The following is a 17,499-nucleotide window of genomic DNA, read 5'->3' as shown; positions in this document are numbered from 1 at the left end:
AGCAACAACCAGTCTGATGCTTGAGCTTTGAGACTGGTCTACTGCCGGATAGCAATAACAAGTCTGATGCCGGAGCTTTAAGACTGGTCTATAGACTCTATATTGTAATCTTGAACCCTGCTTTAACTGTCAATGCTTTGTTATGGTGTTTGATAATCTCTTGATTAGCACTTTTTCGTCATTCTTAGAAAGTACTTTTAAGTTACTGTAATTATGTTCACAGTCCTGCCCAGCATTGGTTGTTTCATTTTAAATGAAGTATTATTGTCTCTTAGAACATTTGATGCGGAGAGGGGGGCTGGAGACACAGACTGTCTTTGTTTTTAAGCACTTTTTCAACAAGTATTTTGAGCTATAAGGACAGTGTCATTTTTGTCCCTCAAGAAAGATTCTTTGAATGGTAGATGGCATTTTGGAAAGTGAGCAGATCCCTGGGATGTTTCATTAGGACTTAACATGTATGATAAAACAACATATTATTCACTACCTCTGGTACCTGAAAGGCTGAAACACTTATTTGTATTCAAAAATAACATATTCTCTACCTCTGGTACCTGAAAGGCTGAAACACTTATTTGTATTCAAAAATAACATATTCACTACCTCTGGTACCTGAAAGGCTCAAACACTTATTTGTATTCAAAAATAACATATTCACTACCTCTGGTACCTGAAAGGCTGAAACACTTATTTGTATTCAAAGCAATTTCTGACTTGTTAACACTGAAACAGCATTGCTCTTATTAGACTATTTGTTTTAGTGTTCAATTCTATTGAAAGTTGGAAATTGTACCCTTTTCTATTGTCTTAAAACATTTTAATTTTTGAACCCCAAACAAAATTTCTTCTTAAAGAACAAGTACCAAGTCATCAGGATTACATGTTAATTTCGGATAGTGTAAGTCTATCCAAAGACTCAGTTTGATTACCTGTAGTTGCCTGGGTTTCTCAGGGATTGGTAACATTTTTCTGCAACAATTTCATTTTGAATTATATATTGTACTGCTGGTGTTAAGTCTATCATCTGACCACAGTTGCAATGAACAGTTGTTCTCTTGTGTCCATTGATCACTGCGTTGACTTTCAGCTAGTTGTATAGAAAAGTCAATTAAAAGCTGTTTAAGAGAACTATGGATACGACTGGTCATTACTGTATTGCAGTGGTCAGGAAACATTTGTAGGGGTGGGGATGCAGGTGTTCCCAATGGACGCTTTTTTAGTTTAACAAAATGTTTGAAAGTAAATAATAAAAAGATACAAGAACTTTTGAAACAAAATTAATCTTAACATATGATAATGAAAATTAAGAATTTTCTGTTACGATAGTTTAGCACTTGCTGTCCGTTTTTAGCTCGACTTTCCAAAGAAAAAATAGAGCTATTGCACTGGCCTCGGCATCAGCATTGCCGTTGGTTAACGTTTTTGATTAAGTCAAATATCTCTGTTACCATCGAAGTCTACAACAAGAGAAACAATCCCCATAACTCTTGATTTGAATTTGACAGAGAAAAATCGAGTATGTTGTCTTATTGACAGCTCTTGTTTAGAGTGCCTCTCATAAATTTGGCGTCCAATGACATGTAGGAAAGTTTTTGTACTTGCTCTTGTAAGACTTCCTGTTGCTGCTTTTGTCCTTTTTCTTGTTTGGTTATTTTATATTCGTGTGTTTAGTTTTAACATTACCTTTCAGTTTTTCAAGTTCAGACTTTCTTTTCTACACCTGGTTGTCAGTACTTTTCAGTTTTCCTTCATTTAAATTTTTAAAATTCACTTTTGTTCCCACTTTAACTTAAAAAGGATCATAGTTATAATAAAGTCTGAAAATAAAGTCTGTAAGATCATTTTCAAACATTTGTGTGAAAGGCTGTAATACTGTTACAACAAAATTGTTCTGTCAATAGGTTCTATGGAATTTTGCTAAAAGTTTGACGTGTTTGTAACTCGATTTTCTTGAAACTTCTGCTGCTTCTTCCCAGACCAGAACTTAACTTCTGATAGCTAGTCTGATCAGTGGTGAAAGAAACTATTTCATGTGTAAAATTGTCCTCGTCTAGTTATGCAAATCGCTTCAGTTTTAACAATTAGCATTAGTATAGAGAATATACTACCTATGGCTGTGCACATGGTAATGCAGCTGCTGGAACTTGGGCCTGAGAAAATAAAACATGAAGCTGCATGTAGCTTGTCAACAGTTTAACCTGTGAAATATTAGTGTGTAACAAAAGATCACACTGGAAAGCTGACTTATTTTGCAAAACTTTTGTACAGGGAGTCTCGCAATGCATTTTAAACAAAGGTCCTTTTTGAGTCCTTTCATTGTTACATGGTTTTCAGTGTATTCAAGTAAGATTTTCAGACACCATGACAGAAGTAGTTGTCAGTGTATTCTAATACCATGACAGAAACATTAACATTGTAAAGGTATTTAGTATTATTAAACATGTCATATATCGATCATGTTCAATAAAGCGTGAAACAGCATTTACTGTTATTTATATTATCACTGTTTGGTACATTATTAATTTTCCCGCTCTCAACTTTATAAATTATCCAGTATTATCTCACCAGAACTATAGATTTAGGGTGAGTATGGATAGTCTGCCGTCCGTCGTCTTACTTGTAACACATTGCAGAGGTCAAAATGTTGGCCCAGTCTTAAAGAAACTTGATCAGAATGTTTGCTTTAATAGATTCGAGGAATTTTAAAATCGAAAAACTAGGTTGCTAGGGCAAATGATAGAAAAAGACTTATTAAAATTAGCAACTACAATTTCTACCTGATTTTCGTGAAACTTGGACAGAATGATTGTCAAAACAGGGCAAATAACTATCTTATTAATTATTTAAACACATTTTTTAAACTAATATTTATGAAAACTGGACACAATAAAAAAACCTTGTTACCACTCCAGAGATCACATTTTATTTTGATCCCGCCTGCATAGCTCGGTACAGAGAGAGCAGATCTATCTACGGATCGTAGGGTCGTCAGTTCGATTCCCGAGTTCTCCGAGAAGATTTCATAGGTGGCATTGTATCTGACCTCTGATTCATATGTAGAATTTGGCAGCTACTTGCGAAGAACAGGTTAGTAGATACTTTGTAACCAAGCAAAATAATATTAGATCGGTTCTAGCTTAAGATACTTCAGCGCACCCGGTTTATATGCTGGATTTGGACGACTAAAGCCGCATCTATGAAAAAAGAAAATATGAAAAAGCGGATTTAGAGTTTTGGAAGCCATGACTAGATCGGTTCATGAGGGGTAATGACATGCAACACATAGCACACCCCATAGCAAGGTGAATAAACTAGGACTTCGTACAGTAATCCGAATTACTTACTCCCCTTTGCAACTAACCCGTCATTTGTTGACAAAATAGTTTCTCTTTTAGTTAACTACGGCTGTTATTTGCCATTTTTTCGGTTATGGTGAGTTTAATATCAATCGAACAAGTTTACAACTAGTACTGTAAATTATGACAGAACTAAGGTGATATATTGGTAACCACTTAATGAGCCAGCAGTGAATTACGCCGGTACAGTGACGATGATAAAATCTTGTGAAAAGTGGCAGGAATTCTGTCTATTAATTTATTAATATGTCTGTCAGTTTGTCAGTCTAATTGGCTGGAAAAAAAACATTTATGGTAGCCTACATTTTCAGCTCTAGACTGATATATTAATTACTGCTGTTATAAACACTGTTTGGTCCATGCTTTCGCTAGGTTTACAGACATGTATGTGCATACGAAAACTTAACCTTTTTGTTCGAAAAAGTGCTATGAAACATGAGAGTAAGGCTAAGGCACTTGGACACTTCTTAGTAGATCTACTCCAGTTAGGAAAAAGCACAGGTCTTGAGCGTACGGCTAATGTACAAAATAAAGCCAAACTGTTGGAAAGTCTTGAATGCCTTGCTAGATCTACTTATTATCACTATATCTTACAACTGTTTTCTCCTCATCTCGTAGCTTACAATATCCTCTGTCAATATATACTTATTTCATTTTTTTTAAAATTTGTTTAATAGGATGTCCATAATATTTCATTTTTTTAATTAACCCTAGGGTGTCCATAACTGTCGAATGGTGTCGATGACTGCCTCCCCGACTTTTTGTATGTGTGGTTAATTTATAAATAATATTCGCATTGCCTAACTGCTGTTGCTACATGGACTATCAGATGATGATGTGGATAAATAATAACGTTGAAAATTTGTGTCAACTTAAACAGTTAGTTATCCTCCGCCTATGCGTAAGTTGTCGATAACTGCCGACATTGCTCTAGTTGGTAGTCATAGAGACACCCAGAAAAAAATCGATAAAGTTTGGCAATAAAAATACTAGTCCGTAAAATGGGCCAAAGCTGAACACCATGTAAATTTTACAATCTAGAGCTAGCACGCAACTCTAGTCCACTAATTCAGTTGGTCGTGTCACGTATAGAGACATAAAATAGCCGATGTCTATCTGAAGGTATCAGTCTGTAAAATGGGTCAGACATGAATGCTAAACAGTAACTCAACCCCTCAATTAAGTTGTTAAATTGGATTCCCTTGCCGCTCACCGGTGATTTTTCCATCTAAGATTACCGCCCATACCCCAAATAATGCTTGAACGGGATTTTCCTTCATTATTGAATCTTTAGGTATATATAGCCGACATAATTATTCCGACTCGTCTTCAGTTTAGTAGGATGAGGATGGTCAATGTGAAAATTTTGTAAAAATGCATTGATACCACTACGAGAAATTCATGTAGATCTAAGTTTTGAGAAATGCCTGGGGAGAGTAGAGGCTGAGAGCAAATGTGCCACATGTATGTAGGCCTACTTCATCGTAGGTATTTCCAGCTGGCCAAATAAGTTGTATTTACGATCCCTTACAGAAAAAATGGTCTGTGGTGAATGGATGCGGTGAATGGTTGGTGAATGATTGGTTAATAGAAAGTGAATGAAGTTGGGACCATTAACTTTTCATTAACTTTTCACATGCAAATGAGGACTGCGGTGAATGAGCTGCGAACATTCTGCGGTGAATGATCTGCGAACTGTCTACGGTGAATGAGCTGCGAACATTCTGCGGTGAATGATCTGTGAACTGTCTACGGTAAATGAGCTGCGAAGTCTGCGGTGAATGAACTGTGAACAGTCTGCGGTGAATGAGCTGCGAGCTGCATGTCTGCAGAAAGCTTTCATCTTGTAGGGCAGAATGTCGAGCCCGCCAGCGGTCTGTCAAGTATGACCTTGACCTTGAACCTAGGGACCTGATTCTTGCGCTTGTTACTCCGTCACATAATGGTGAACATTCATGCCAAAATACATCAAAATCCCATCATGCATGAAGAAGAAATGCTCCGGACAAACTTCAATTTGACCTTTGACCTCCAACAGTGGCCTTGACCTTTGAGATAGGAACATGGGTATTGCGCATGACACAACTTATCATTGAGGTTAACATTCATGCAAGATATAAACAAGATTGGTCAATGCATGTCAAAATTATGGTCCGGAAAAATATTGGAAGCACGCACACACGGACACACATACACCAAACCGCCAAAAGTGCTGACTATATCGAGCTCAACGCAAGTGGGCTCGACGATAAGCTAGTGAATTAGCTGGAAACCTCTATATATTTACATGCATAAAAAATTTAAGTCATGGAAACTGATGACAAAAATAAGTCTGCATCTGTTTAGAATTACATGAATCAAATAAATTGAAAAAAAATTATCACATTTTACTTTTGACATGCTTTGTGTATATTATAGACAATTAAAAAAGCACTTACTGTAGCTGATACCATGCTATTCACATAAATCTGCTGTGCTCTGCATGGTCCAGAATTTCAAACTACAAACCATTTTGCCCCAAAACGGGTGCAGCTATTTTATTTACAAATCATGAAATTCAAGTTTCTCCGGTGAATAGAAAGTGAATTAATGATACAATATTAAAAATATCAAGTCCTGCGGTGAATAAGAAGCGAACACTGGAGTCTGCGGTGAATAGAATGTTAAAAAAGAAGTTTGATCGCCAATCATTAACCGGATGCGGTGAATGAACAGCGAACTGCTGCTGTGAATAGCTCCATTAACTTCTATTAACTTTGTATTAACTTTTCATTCACCGGAGAAGGCTTGTTCTGTAAGGGATGAACACCATTTCATGTCAATGATTTTTAAGGAGGTAGGTTACCTTGTTACCAGGGTAAATTCAAATTAGTTGAACCGCATCAATTTTTTGTATTTTGTGTAATATGATGTTTTAACAGCTACAATCTCAATTTCGTTTTTCTCTGGCCCTTCAAGTTCAATTTTTATCCAGGTTTAAAGAACATGACCCTCCAAAGGTATTTTATATTGAAAGAAGAAGGAAAATACGGATATTTAACACTTTTCAGTGTATTTTAGTTTCACTGATATCCGTAGAAGTCTGCATAATTGATAATTTTACTAGTATGCGCGTTAGCTTTCTAATATAAGCTTAAAATGTATATGTCGCGGGGCTCGTGTTTCCTTGGTAACGCATTTTCGCTCATTTTTAAACAACTATGTATAAAAACGGGGTTTTCGACGGCTTCAGTGCCATTCTGTTAATAACCAATATGGAATATTTGGGTAATATTATTAGCAAAATACCAAGCACTTTACATGGTACCCTATTTTTCTTAAAGTTTAAAGTAACCATGGCAACAGAGATGTTTAAAATAGCTTATATCTTGCTTTTTGTCGCAATTTCTTATAAAAAATATTGCATAAAATTATCTTTCTTGTTAATGTAGCTTCAAAACATATTATTTCAAACGTAAGTTATATTTTCATGTTATTTGTATTTATTCAAACAAATTTCACAGCTTAAAATACTTACAGCAGTACCCTTCGTCTTGCATTTTTCATGGAAAAATCGTTCAGCATGTGCTATTATTCTCGTGGATGTTGTTGAAATGAAAATAAAAAGCCGAAGCTGTGTTCCTTAAATAGACCAGTGTCAACGCTTTTGAATTTTACATTTAGATATATAGGTCACGGGCTTCGTTTCCATGGTAACATCAATTCAATTCAAGAAATCACAATTTTCTACTGAAATTTGAACAATTTTAGAGCTTAGTTTTAGTATATAACTAACAAATTATCAACGAAAACTGAAAAATAGGTAATACAAATCAAACTGCAAGTTTTTTATTTGAAAATGGCCGTAACAAGTAACCTTTCACCCAATTATATTCCAAATAACATCGGTTACCATCATCCATTTTCTTACATTCCGCATAACATTTCAATATAACTACATAAAAGAAGCAAAATATTGATTGTTATTCAGAGCAAAAGACTCATAAATAATATTTCAGCAAATAATAGCTGTTTGAAAATAGTTCAAATAAAGAAAATGCACAGAATTACGTACTTTCAAAATAAAAGCTATTAAATTTGCGCGGTAACTGACACGTAACGTCATGACGTCAATGACGTCATTTTAAAGCAACATTGTTTTGAAGCGTTTCTGCGGCAATTTATTCATTATTTCTGCATTATTAAACCATAAAGCATCAGCTCGGAGACAGGTTCATGATTTGTTTTCAGAAGAATGGATTTACAAACACATTTAGTTTGTCGTAAACGTCGTCGCAAATCGTCACGTTAGCTTCCGGTTGGACATGCGCACTTACAAATATGAAGGTAACCTACCTCCTTAAGGCAAAAATGGCCCATATTACACATCCAGTGAGACATGTCCCCTATCATTTGCAAATGGCTGGCGTTTTTAATGTAAGTATGTTTTATAGCAAGATGCTAGACGTAAATATTGGTGTAAGAAACGTTTCCCATTACGTATATTTGAACTGAATCTAGGTGGATGGACGACCGTTCCTGTTAATTAAAAGAAAAAATGCTGCACACAGATAAAGCTGAATGAAGTTTATAACTAATTTCTTTTACAGTATTCAAATATTTCATACATGTGGTTTTAAAAGTGATTATTTCAGTGATTTTCGTAGTAAAGCCAGTATCAAACCTGATTTATCGTGTTTTTATGCCCCTCTTCGGAGAAGTGAGGGTATCTTCTTGTTTTACCCGTAGTCGATCTGTCTGTCCTTTGGTCCGTCCCGTCCATTGGTAGATATCAGTAACTAGAGAACGCTTGGTGCCACAATGCTCAATTTTCATAGAATAATTGCCTGTGGTCAGTAGCTGACCCTTGTTGTTTTAGTGTCAGAGGTCAAGGTCACAGTGACCCCTTTGACATTGAGACAAAAAAAAAACCGGTTTCCGCTTTAGTTAAAGAAGCTTACTAGTACCTACACACGTCAAACTTTATAGTATGACTGCCTATGGTCTGCAGATGACAGATATTGCTTACGGATCAGTATAGGGTTGGTTTAATGTCGCTGGGACCTGTAGGCTCAAAATGGCTTCTGCTAACTGAATAAAAGAAAATGTGGACTAAAATCGTCAAATTTTATAGGATGATTGGTCAGTAGTCTAGATGGACTCCAGTTGCTTAGGGGGTCACTAGGACAAGGTCAAGGTTACATTAACATCGAAAATGACAACAGTTTCTGCGTAAAAACTGAAAATTACTTGTGGCTAATGCTTATTAACGTCATAGAATTGTTTCCTGTAGTAATTAGGTCGAAGGTCCAGGTCACAGCGATCTCGAAACTGAAAAGTTTCTAATCATCATATGGAGCCCAGATTTCATGAACGGTCGCCTCAGGAGACGACTCTTGTTGTTATGGGGTCAGTACCTCAAGTATTAAGGTCATTGTAACCGGTTTCAGATAATTGTTGAAATCATGGACCTATGGCTGACAGTCCCCCTCTAATATGATGGTGACCCAAGCTGCTTGTAAGGTTATTTGGTCAGTTACCTCGACAGGCCATCATGGTGGACATGTGTGTTTTATAAGCAGATAATTGTTCATTCAAAACTTTATTATATTTTGTTTTATAAATTGCAGGTAATATGTAGTGATGACCATACTAGTACTTACTAGTATAGTAACGTATAGAGATAGATAGTCGTTGTCATCGCAGATATATCAATTTCGCCGGTAAGTAAACAACTGCGACGATACATGTACGGTTTAGAAATTAATATATATTCTAACACGGTCCGATTCATTTTCCTGTTAAACAAAGAAGGCAGAAAACGGTGAATTATTATACAAGAAATCACTGTTCTGACGTCACAATTATTACGTCATGGCGTCAAATGGCATAACGGCGCGCTGGAAAAGAAACCGATTGAAAACGGGCAAATATTTAATGAATGTCGTCAAGGATGTATTTAAAAATCCTTGATAACGTGTTAGAATCGAAATAATATATCTCATTTAGTGATTTGCTCTTGAATAAATCATTGTTTGTCGTTCAGATGCGTATTACTAGTATTATATCACTCGGGATGCGCCCTCGTGATATAACTCCTTCGCATCTGAACTCCAAACAACGATTTATTCAACGACAAATCACTGGATGAGATATATTATTTCTTAAACAGAACCATGTTCTAAAGTATTGAAATTACACGATGAGGTTCAACGCTTATGGAATAATTTCATGAGTGCTTAGTCCGAGTGAATTATGTAATTCAATTCAAATCATTGTAGGCTACATGTATTTATACCCGAGGCGTATGACCGTTTCGTATTGTTGAGATATGATAAAACATGACCCTGCTAAATATTATTTCGATTCTACTATGTCCTTTATGACAACAATAGATGAACAAGGGAAGAACTATTCCATATGGCGCATGTATAGCGCCAAAAAGAGTATGTGAAATTTACTTGTGTTAATGGGAATAACCCACACATTTTACGCGAAAAATAATTTCTCTCAAAAATCCATAAAAAGTGAGTATTCTAAAAAACCTTATTGACATAGGATTTTTGCAAGATATTCTTAATTACCAAACATACTTTGCTGCAGGTAGTAAACCATTGCAACACTTCTAAAATACTAGTAGTGCAGAAAATTTACATTCTTCTTGCATTTTCACCAATATCTGACTTATATTCTCACAGACATCTTTTTTTAGTGACATAGATACATTATATGCCAAACTTGGTGGAAATGAACATGTTTAAAAAGTTCACCCAAACTGTGGGCCAGTAGCGTTAACGGAAATATGCATGATTTTTTCCTTATAAGAATTAATATTGAAGGCCATTTCATATGCACACCGAACCGGAACCGAACCGACGCCGTTCTTTTTTTCGTTTCAGACTCGGAAAAGTCTTGCACATGTGTTACAAATTTTGATCCAGATCTTTGACTCAGAATGTCTAGAAGCATATCAAATAAGAGAACTCATACGAAATGACCTTAAAATAGGTGATAATGATATGTTGCTGTTTAGATATTAATAATACAAAGTCGTCGGGGCCGATGGCGGAGAATGAAATGGAAGCATGTGATACATAAATTGAAAGTACCGCAACTGCATGAGGACCCCATACGAAATTTTGACCATTTTTGCGTTAGCGAAGAATAAATCATCTAACTTGTGGAAAAACATGACTTCTTACGGTTCAGATTTGGTAACAAAACTAGGATTTCAATTCGAGCATGCTCTAGGTTGATTTTGGTTTACTGTTCGGTTCCACTTCGGCATATAATTTGAAATGACCTATAGATCATAATATGCATTCTAATGTTTTTCGATTTCGGTTCCGGTTCGATGTGTATGTAAAATGACCTTCGATTCAAATTACATTGAATTTGTCGAACACTAGTTGTAAGTAGTTTGTGTCTTTTGTTCCTACTAGATTACCACGTGTGAAATGGGCAGCAGAGCATCCTTTCCGATAGTTCCCCTATCGGAGGACCGAGTTATCATGGTCACTGGTGCAAACTGTGGACTTGGGTATCAAATAGCTAAATGGGCTGCGATGATGGGGGCTACTGTCATTTTAGCTTGCAGATCTGTGGATAAAGCAAGAGCAGCAATGGAGAAAATGCATGAAGAGTTTAAAGAAGAGAAAACAAAAGGGACATCAAATATGACTGAAAAATCTACATTATGTCTTGAATTTTTGAAGGTTGATTTAGGGTCATTCAAATCCGTGGCGCAATTCTGTGAGGACTTCAAGAAAACTGGTCGTCCGCTTCATGTTTTGGTTTGTAACGCTGGTATAGCATCCATACCATAAATGAAAAGTGACGATGATCTTGAAATGATCTTACAAGTTAATTATTTAAGTCAATTTCTTACAACAGCAAAGCTTTTGTCAGTAATGAAACAGTCAGGTTTGGACTGCCGTATCATATTCAATTCGAGTAAAGCGGAAAGATTTGCAAGTTTTGATATTGAAAACATAAGTTTTACTGGTACAAAAAGAAACTACCCAGTTCATTCATGTTACAACCAATCGAAGCTGTATCAGATCATGCAAATGTTCGCCATGTCACGCCGCTTGACTGGGACTAACATTACAGTAAACAGTTTACATCCGGGTATTGTTGAGACAGAAATATGGCGGTACAGTCATAGCTGGATGAAAAGGTGTTGGATATTCATTGCACGATGTTTCTGTCTGACTAGAACTCCTATTTACGGAGCTACTTTTGCTATTGACTTGGTAGTTAATCCAAAACATGCTGGAGTGTCTGGTCTATACTGAGAAGACTGCAAGATCAAGGAACCTTCTAGATTGTCTAGAGACGAAGAGAAACAGGAGGCGTTGTGGAAAGCAACATTTCCCTTCATCAAAGAGTACCTCACCATGGAAGAGATACATGGTATGGAAGGGAAGCAGTCTTAAAAAGTCTTATGAAAGTGTTTTGTTTTAATTGTCCAGTCCTCTAGGCTTTATATTGCATGAGAAGCGGAACTTTTAACATGCGAGTTCAGTTGTAGAATGCTGCATTTACGATATATATTTTGTTGAGTACTATATATAAAACAGTAAACATAGGCGTAGGAGCAGGGGGGGCCAGCGGGGGCCAACCCCCCCACCCCCACCCCCCCAAAGCTAGGAGAGGGGGGGCCAAAGTATAGTTTGGCCCCCCGAATATTTTAGAAAAGAGATATAAATTGCAGTCTAATATAACATTTACTTAGCATCATATAATTCTTTTCAACCTGATTTCTGATTTGCATTTGGCCTTCCCTTGTATTCTGACTAAAAATGTCTCTTTCCGTAGTGTGAGTACTGAAATCTGTACGCGCCACGCCAAGAATCGTTTACATTTTATAAAAATAATATATCATTGAGCGCAATCACTACAGTTCCGGTTTGAGCGTCTGCAAAATCAATGTAGGCCTAACTATTAAGCCTGTTTACGCATGTAAACGTTATGTATTTTTTTGTTTTTCATTGTCCATTCAAGGGAAATGATATTTCCACAACTTTATACCACAATTAGACAAATGCAGTGCTAACTGATTGTATGTCCAGGGCTTCAACAGAAGAATGTAAAAAAAAATGGCACACTTAATTAGAACAATACATAATATGACTGATTATGACAGTTCAGTGCCTAGTCGTATGTGTATCATCAGAATAACTCAATGATTGCTAAAACATAAAGGTTTGAGGGGCCTATGGCCCAATTAATCCCTGTACAAGGCTTTGAGGCTTTGTCACGAATAATGCACTGAGGATACCTTGCCGCTAACCCCCCCCCCCCCCCCCCAACAAACCGCCGGTCGAAAAGGTTTGGCCCCCCCAAAGTTAAACTCGCTCCTACGCCCATGAATTAAGTTTGTAATTTCATGCGCCTGTGACAGGCTGTGTGCATCAGTGATCTACCTGTAATGTTAAGTATTGGTTAATATTTCATTACGTTTTTGTTATAGTTAATCTACGTAGATTTAAAGTCAGCATTTTGAAATAATCAATTTTGAAATAATCAAACTGATGGTATATTAATTTTTACTTTGATGAATACAATTATGAACATGTATAAATACTATTTCATTTGTAATTTAGCACTTTTAAAAAACCCCAATGTTTTTTTTTCCAAGTTGTATTGTATATCCTAATAAAACTTTAATAAAAAAAACCTGTGATCAACTTCCTCTTGGTATGTAGCGTTCTTGTATGGACCTCTCTAAAGTTCATTCAAAAGTTGTTCTTGGAGGGACCGAAAGAGCGAAAACTAGACAGAATCGGTTAGATAACTATTTCACCTGAGCTGCTTGATATATCGTCACAAACTTGGTCAGCAGCATCACTGAATGAACCCCTTAAAGATTCCAGAAATAACTTTACTTGATACCTCTTGGGGGCCACCAAAGCTAAATTTAGATAATAATATAATAACTTTTAACGTCGGCGTATAATGCGTTACCTAAATTTGTGTCTTCCTTGATACAGTTTGTGTCGTCGCGTACTAGTACAATGTATATCTGTGTTTGGTTTTGTTTGTTTCTTTCTCTGAAAAAACTTGTAAATAAAATGTATCCGTCTTGTCTGTCGTATTTTCTCTCAAAACGATCTATTTATTTTCCATATTGACATGCAAAAGTTGCCCGTCATCAGTGTGTCCTCACGTCTATGTGCAACATTTGCAGTATCAACATATCTCTCGTATATATACTAGGAACGAACTCTTAATATTGTAAGAAAGGAGAATTTGTCATTTCGTGATAAACATGCGCATTGCAAACAGTGTATTTTGGACGGAATTCAGTTTTGTGTTAGACATGACGTTTTGTTTTGATTTTCCAAAAAACAACAAATATGAGAAGGGAAATATTCCTAGCTATTCATTGTTCAGTTACATCAAGTAGATCTTGTCACCTGATACCTTCCCTGCATTGCCAAACTGCACATTGAGCATTCAAACTTTGCATCAAAATTGCTTCTATCTTATTCATGTAACTGTTGCGCTTCGTGTTAGATTGTACCTGTAAATAAATTTTATGGTTAATAAAATAATTTATGTAACAGGAATGTGCGGGTCCGCTGGCTTATATCCAGGGATTTCTTTAGTATACTTCCAATCAGATGTCTTGCCCAAGTCACGTGACTAGTATCAACCAATCGTTCCTAACCCCTTTTTCATACATTTTGGGAAGCTGCTGAATGCAACACCATTTTTTCAGCGCTTTAAAAACATACATTTACATGGATTAACGTCAGATTTGGAGGTTAATACCTAGGCAGTGTCAATTATAAACGTTTTTTCTATAGCAATATTGTGTCAGTTTATACGGGGCGACCCCGTTAGCTCGCTTATTGGACATGTTTGACGTATCGAGATTCACTTCCGTGCGGAATTAGTTTACACGCGTGTGTATTATGTGTTGACCTATTTTCAATACACTGTGACTGTCACGTGATTCGCCTACTACTGTACACCGGAAGAAAATGATGAAGGACGTTGATGGTGGCGGACGTGTTGGAATCTTGGGATGCAAATTTTATTGTTTTAAACTAAATTTTAAGTTATTTTATGACATTTTCATAACATTTTCATGTTCAAAAACTGTATTGTATCAGTGTGGACTGATTCGAACTATGAAATAGTGGCTAAGTAGGAGTTTGGAACTTTTGGAACTTTTCTTTGTGTGTGAACATGCCGAAAGTGCGGCAGCCATCTTGGATTTTTTAATTTAAAAAAAAAAAAAAAGATTTTTTTAAGACTTTTATGACAGATACGAGAGTTTTTGAGAAACTATTTGAGAAAATCTGCAGGTAGTCCACAATGAGAAGGTGTAGCTCTAGGATGAAAGCTATCAGAGACAGGGATGATGAAATTGAAGGTGTGTGCGGAGTGTGGCAACAAGGAGTAACGCTGATCAAGGTAGTGAAAATGTAATAGTAAACAAGGTAACGTCTACTACTGACTATAGTTTGAATGTTAAAAAGGCAGTCTCAAAAAAGATAACAGCAGCAAAAAGATCTATAAATATTGTGAAAGTAACAGGCGGTGGCTTGGTGGTTACTGCTGATGCAGCTACATATGAACTTTTAAAAAATGCCGCACATGAATACTACCAAAAGCTGAGCACAGACAGGGGAGAAATTCACTTCTCGAACACAACAGACTCGTCGGGTGCAAATGTTGTTCAGATAACTGTTAGAGTGAATGGTGAATATACTGTGAATTTTTGTAATACAAGGTCACGTCTTTTAATTAATGGTAGAAATACAAAGCTTTTTATTGAAACAGATCTTCCAGGCATACAACAGAAATGTAATGGTGCTACGGTGGATGGCCAGCCAGTGGATATCGACATGCTCAATCAGGCAATTGTGGAAGGCTTGAAAGGTTGCATTTCCGTGAATGAGGTGAACACTGAAAGTATGGGAAAACCGGTGGTGAAACCTAAAAATGTATCAAGTAAGTGTTTAGAAAATAAGAATATTCTTTGTCTCAAGTGCAAGAAGAGCTGTCGTACGAAAAGTGTGTACTGCAATAAAAATGAGCACTGGGTTCATTATAAATGTCTAAAACTGTCACAGGAACAAATTTCGAAAATTCAAAATGATAAAAGTGACGAATATACATGTTCTTTGTGTAAATCTGATCCTCTAGTGATTCCACAGTGTAGAATTGAATTAGCCAGTGGCTCCACTGCCGGGGGGGGGGGGGGGGGTATCTTAGAGGAAGAAACATATGTAGAGGCAAACTTGGACAGGGAGGAGATGAGTGGATGTGCTGATTCAGCTCAAGAGCCATCAACTCTGGACATTGATGATGAAACTTTGGTAAAAGGTAAATCTAGGCTGTTACATGTTGAATATTCATGTATTGCGCATGCGTTATGATGTTTATAATTCTGGCGCACTTCCCTCTATATAGAAGCTTTAGTCTGATAATACATGCGGTACAAGTAACACGTGTTGTGTTTTACATATTCATAAATTGGGTATCTGTCGATACCAAAACATGGTGACAGAAGTGGGATAAAAACATTTTCATTCATTCATAATTCATTATACACATTTAGTGAAAAAAAAACGGATTTAAAAGGTGTACCTTATCCAACCATGGACTGGAAATCGAGCAACTTACCAGACGCATGGAATAAGTTCGAGAAACATTGTAAATTAATGTTTGACGGTCCCCTCAAGGGAAGTACCGGAAAAGAACAATGTGCATATATTTTACTTTGGATTGGAGACAGAGGAAGAACAATACACTCCTCGTGGAATTTAACGGACGAACAAAACAAAGTAGCTAAAACAATATTTACAAAATTCAAGTTCTGTGAACCCAAGGCCAACCCCGTGTTTGCACGTTACAAATTTTACCGTGAAACACAGAACAGCGAGCCAATAGATGAATACATAGCAAGATTAACCATAACCGCGAAAGACTGTGATTTTGGCACGATAGACCGCACGGACGAAATGATCCGAGATAGGATTGTCTTCGGATGTTCCTCTGAAAAAGTCAGAGAGAAACTGCTCGCGAAGGGCAAGGAGTTGACAAAAGAAGATGCTATACAAATTGTACAATCATACGAGTTCAACAGAAAACAACTACAGGAAGTGAAAAAGAAAGAAAACGAATTGGACGTTGACTGGGTTCGTAAGCAGAAACCCATTGGAAAACGGTCCGAGCCCCAGTACGGAAGTCAGAGCAACACTGGATGGAGACGAAGGAAAAAGCCCGAGAAACGTGAACATCCCGACGACCAGTGCTCCAGGTGTGGGGAAAAGAAACACAAGAGGCGAGAAGACTGTGTAGCTTGGGGACAAACTTGCAACAAGTGTTCTAAATACAATCATTTTGCAAAAATGTGCAAAACATACATCAAACATGTAAATTACGTTGAAAATGAGGAATATTGTGAAAGTGACTCGAGTGATTCGGAATTTTTCGTACACACTGTAAGTAGTCTTTCTTCTCGACCTGACAATGCTGTTGTTCAAATTTCTGTTGGCAAAAACGATACCAAAATCAAAGCTAAGATTGATACAGGCAGCCAAGTAAATATTCTCCCTTCCCAATTATTCCAACAAACTGACCTTCATTACCCCTTGTCACCCCCTGACTCCAAATTGACCTCTTACACAGGAAACCAGCTAACCGTTCTAGGGAAAGTACGGATGCAGTGTTCATACAAAGAAACACGTACACATGCTGAGTTCTAAATAGTTGATCAAGTCAACGCCCCCGCACTAATAAATCTCCAGACTGCGTCTGAGTTAGGGTTAATAAAACTAACCTATGCAATTGAGAAACAGAGCCCAGACAAATCTGCTATTTTGTCTGAATTCAATGACGTATTTCAAGGGATTGGGACCTTTGAGGGGAAATGCTCAATTGAGCTCAAGGAAAATGCCGACCACATTGTGTGCCCCGTTAGGAAAATCCCATTTGCACTACAAGATAAACTTAAAGACGAACTACAGTCAATGGAAAGTCAAGGTATTATTTCCAAGGTCACAGAGCCCACTGACTGGGTGAACGCATTAGTCTGCGTAGAGAAACGCTCGTCTGATAAACTCCGCCTTTGTATAGACCCAAAAATGTTGAATGACTCTATAAAAAGACTTTACTACCCCATGCGTACATTGACAGATATAAC

General features: G+C 36.9%; 1 protein-coding gene across 1 annotated transcript; it reads left to right on the top strand.

Annotated features, from left to right (window-relative positions):
• The first annotated feature begins 10,792 nt into the window (after positions 1-10,792).
• LOC128552486 (retinol dehydrogenase 14-like) lies at positions 10,793-11,632 on the top strand. The gene is made up of 2 exons (XM_053533535.1): positions 10,793-11,141; positions 11,229-11,632. The coding sequence occupies exons 1-2, from the start codon at positions 10,793-10,795 to the stop codon at positions 11,630-11,632; spliced, it is 753 nt and encodes a 250-aa protein (XP_053389510.1).
• Positions 11,633-17,499: the final 5,867 nt, after the last annotated feature.

The sequence above is a fragment of the Mercenaria mercenaria genome, unplaced genomic scaffold, assembly GCF_021730395.1.
Source record: "Mercenaria mercenaria strain notata unplaced genomic scaffold, MADL_Memer_1 contig_2840, whole genome shotgun sequence".
Lineage (NCBI taxonomy): Eukaryota > Metazoa > Mollusca > Bivalvia > Venerida > Veneridae > Mercenaria > Mercenaria mercenaria.
The sequence above is the reverse complement of the archived record's forward strand: the minus strand, read 5'-3'. Positions and strand labels throughout refer to the sequence as shown.

Excerpts from the sequence above, each read along its gene's own strand:
- LOC128552486 (XM_053533535.1), top strand. The coding sequence starts at position 10,793 with ATGGGCAGCAGAGCATCCTTTCCGATAGTTCCCCTATCGGAGGACCGA. Across the intron at positions 11,142-11,228 it reads TGTTTTGGTTTGTAACGCTG|CAAAGCTTTTGTCAGTAATG; the intron begins GTATAGCATCCA and ends TTCTTACAACAG.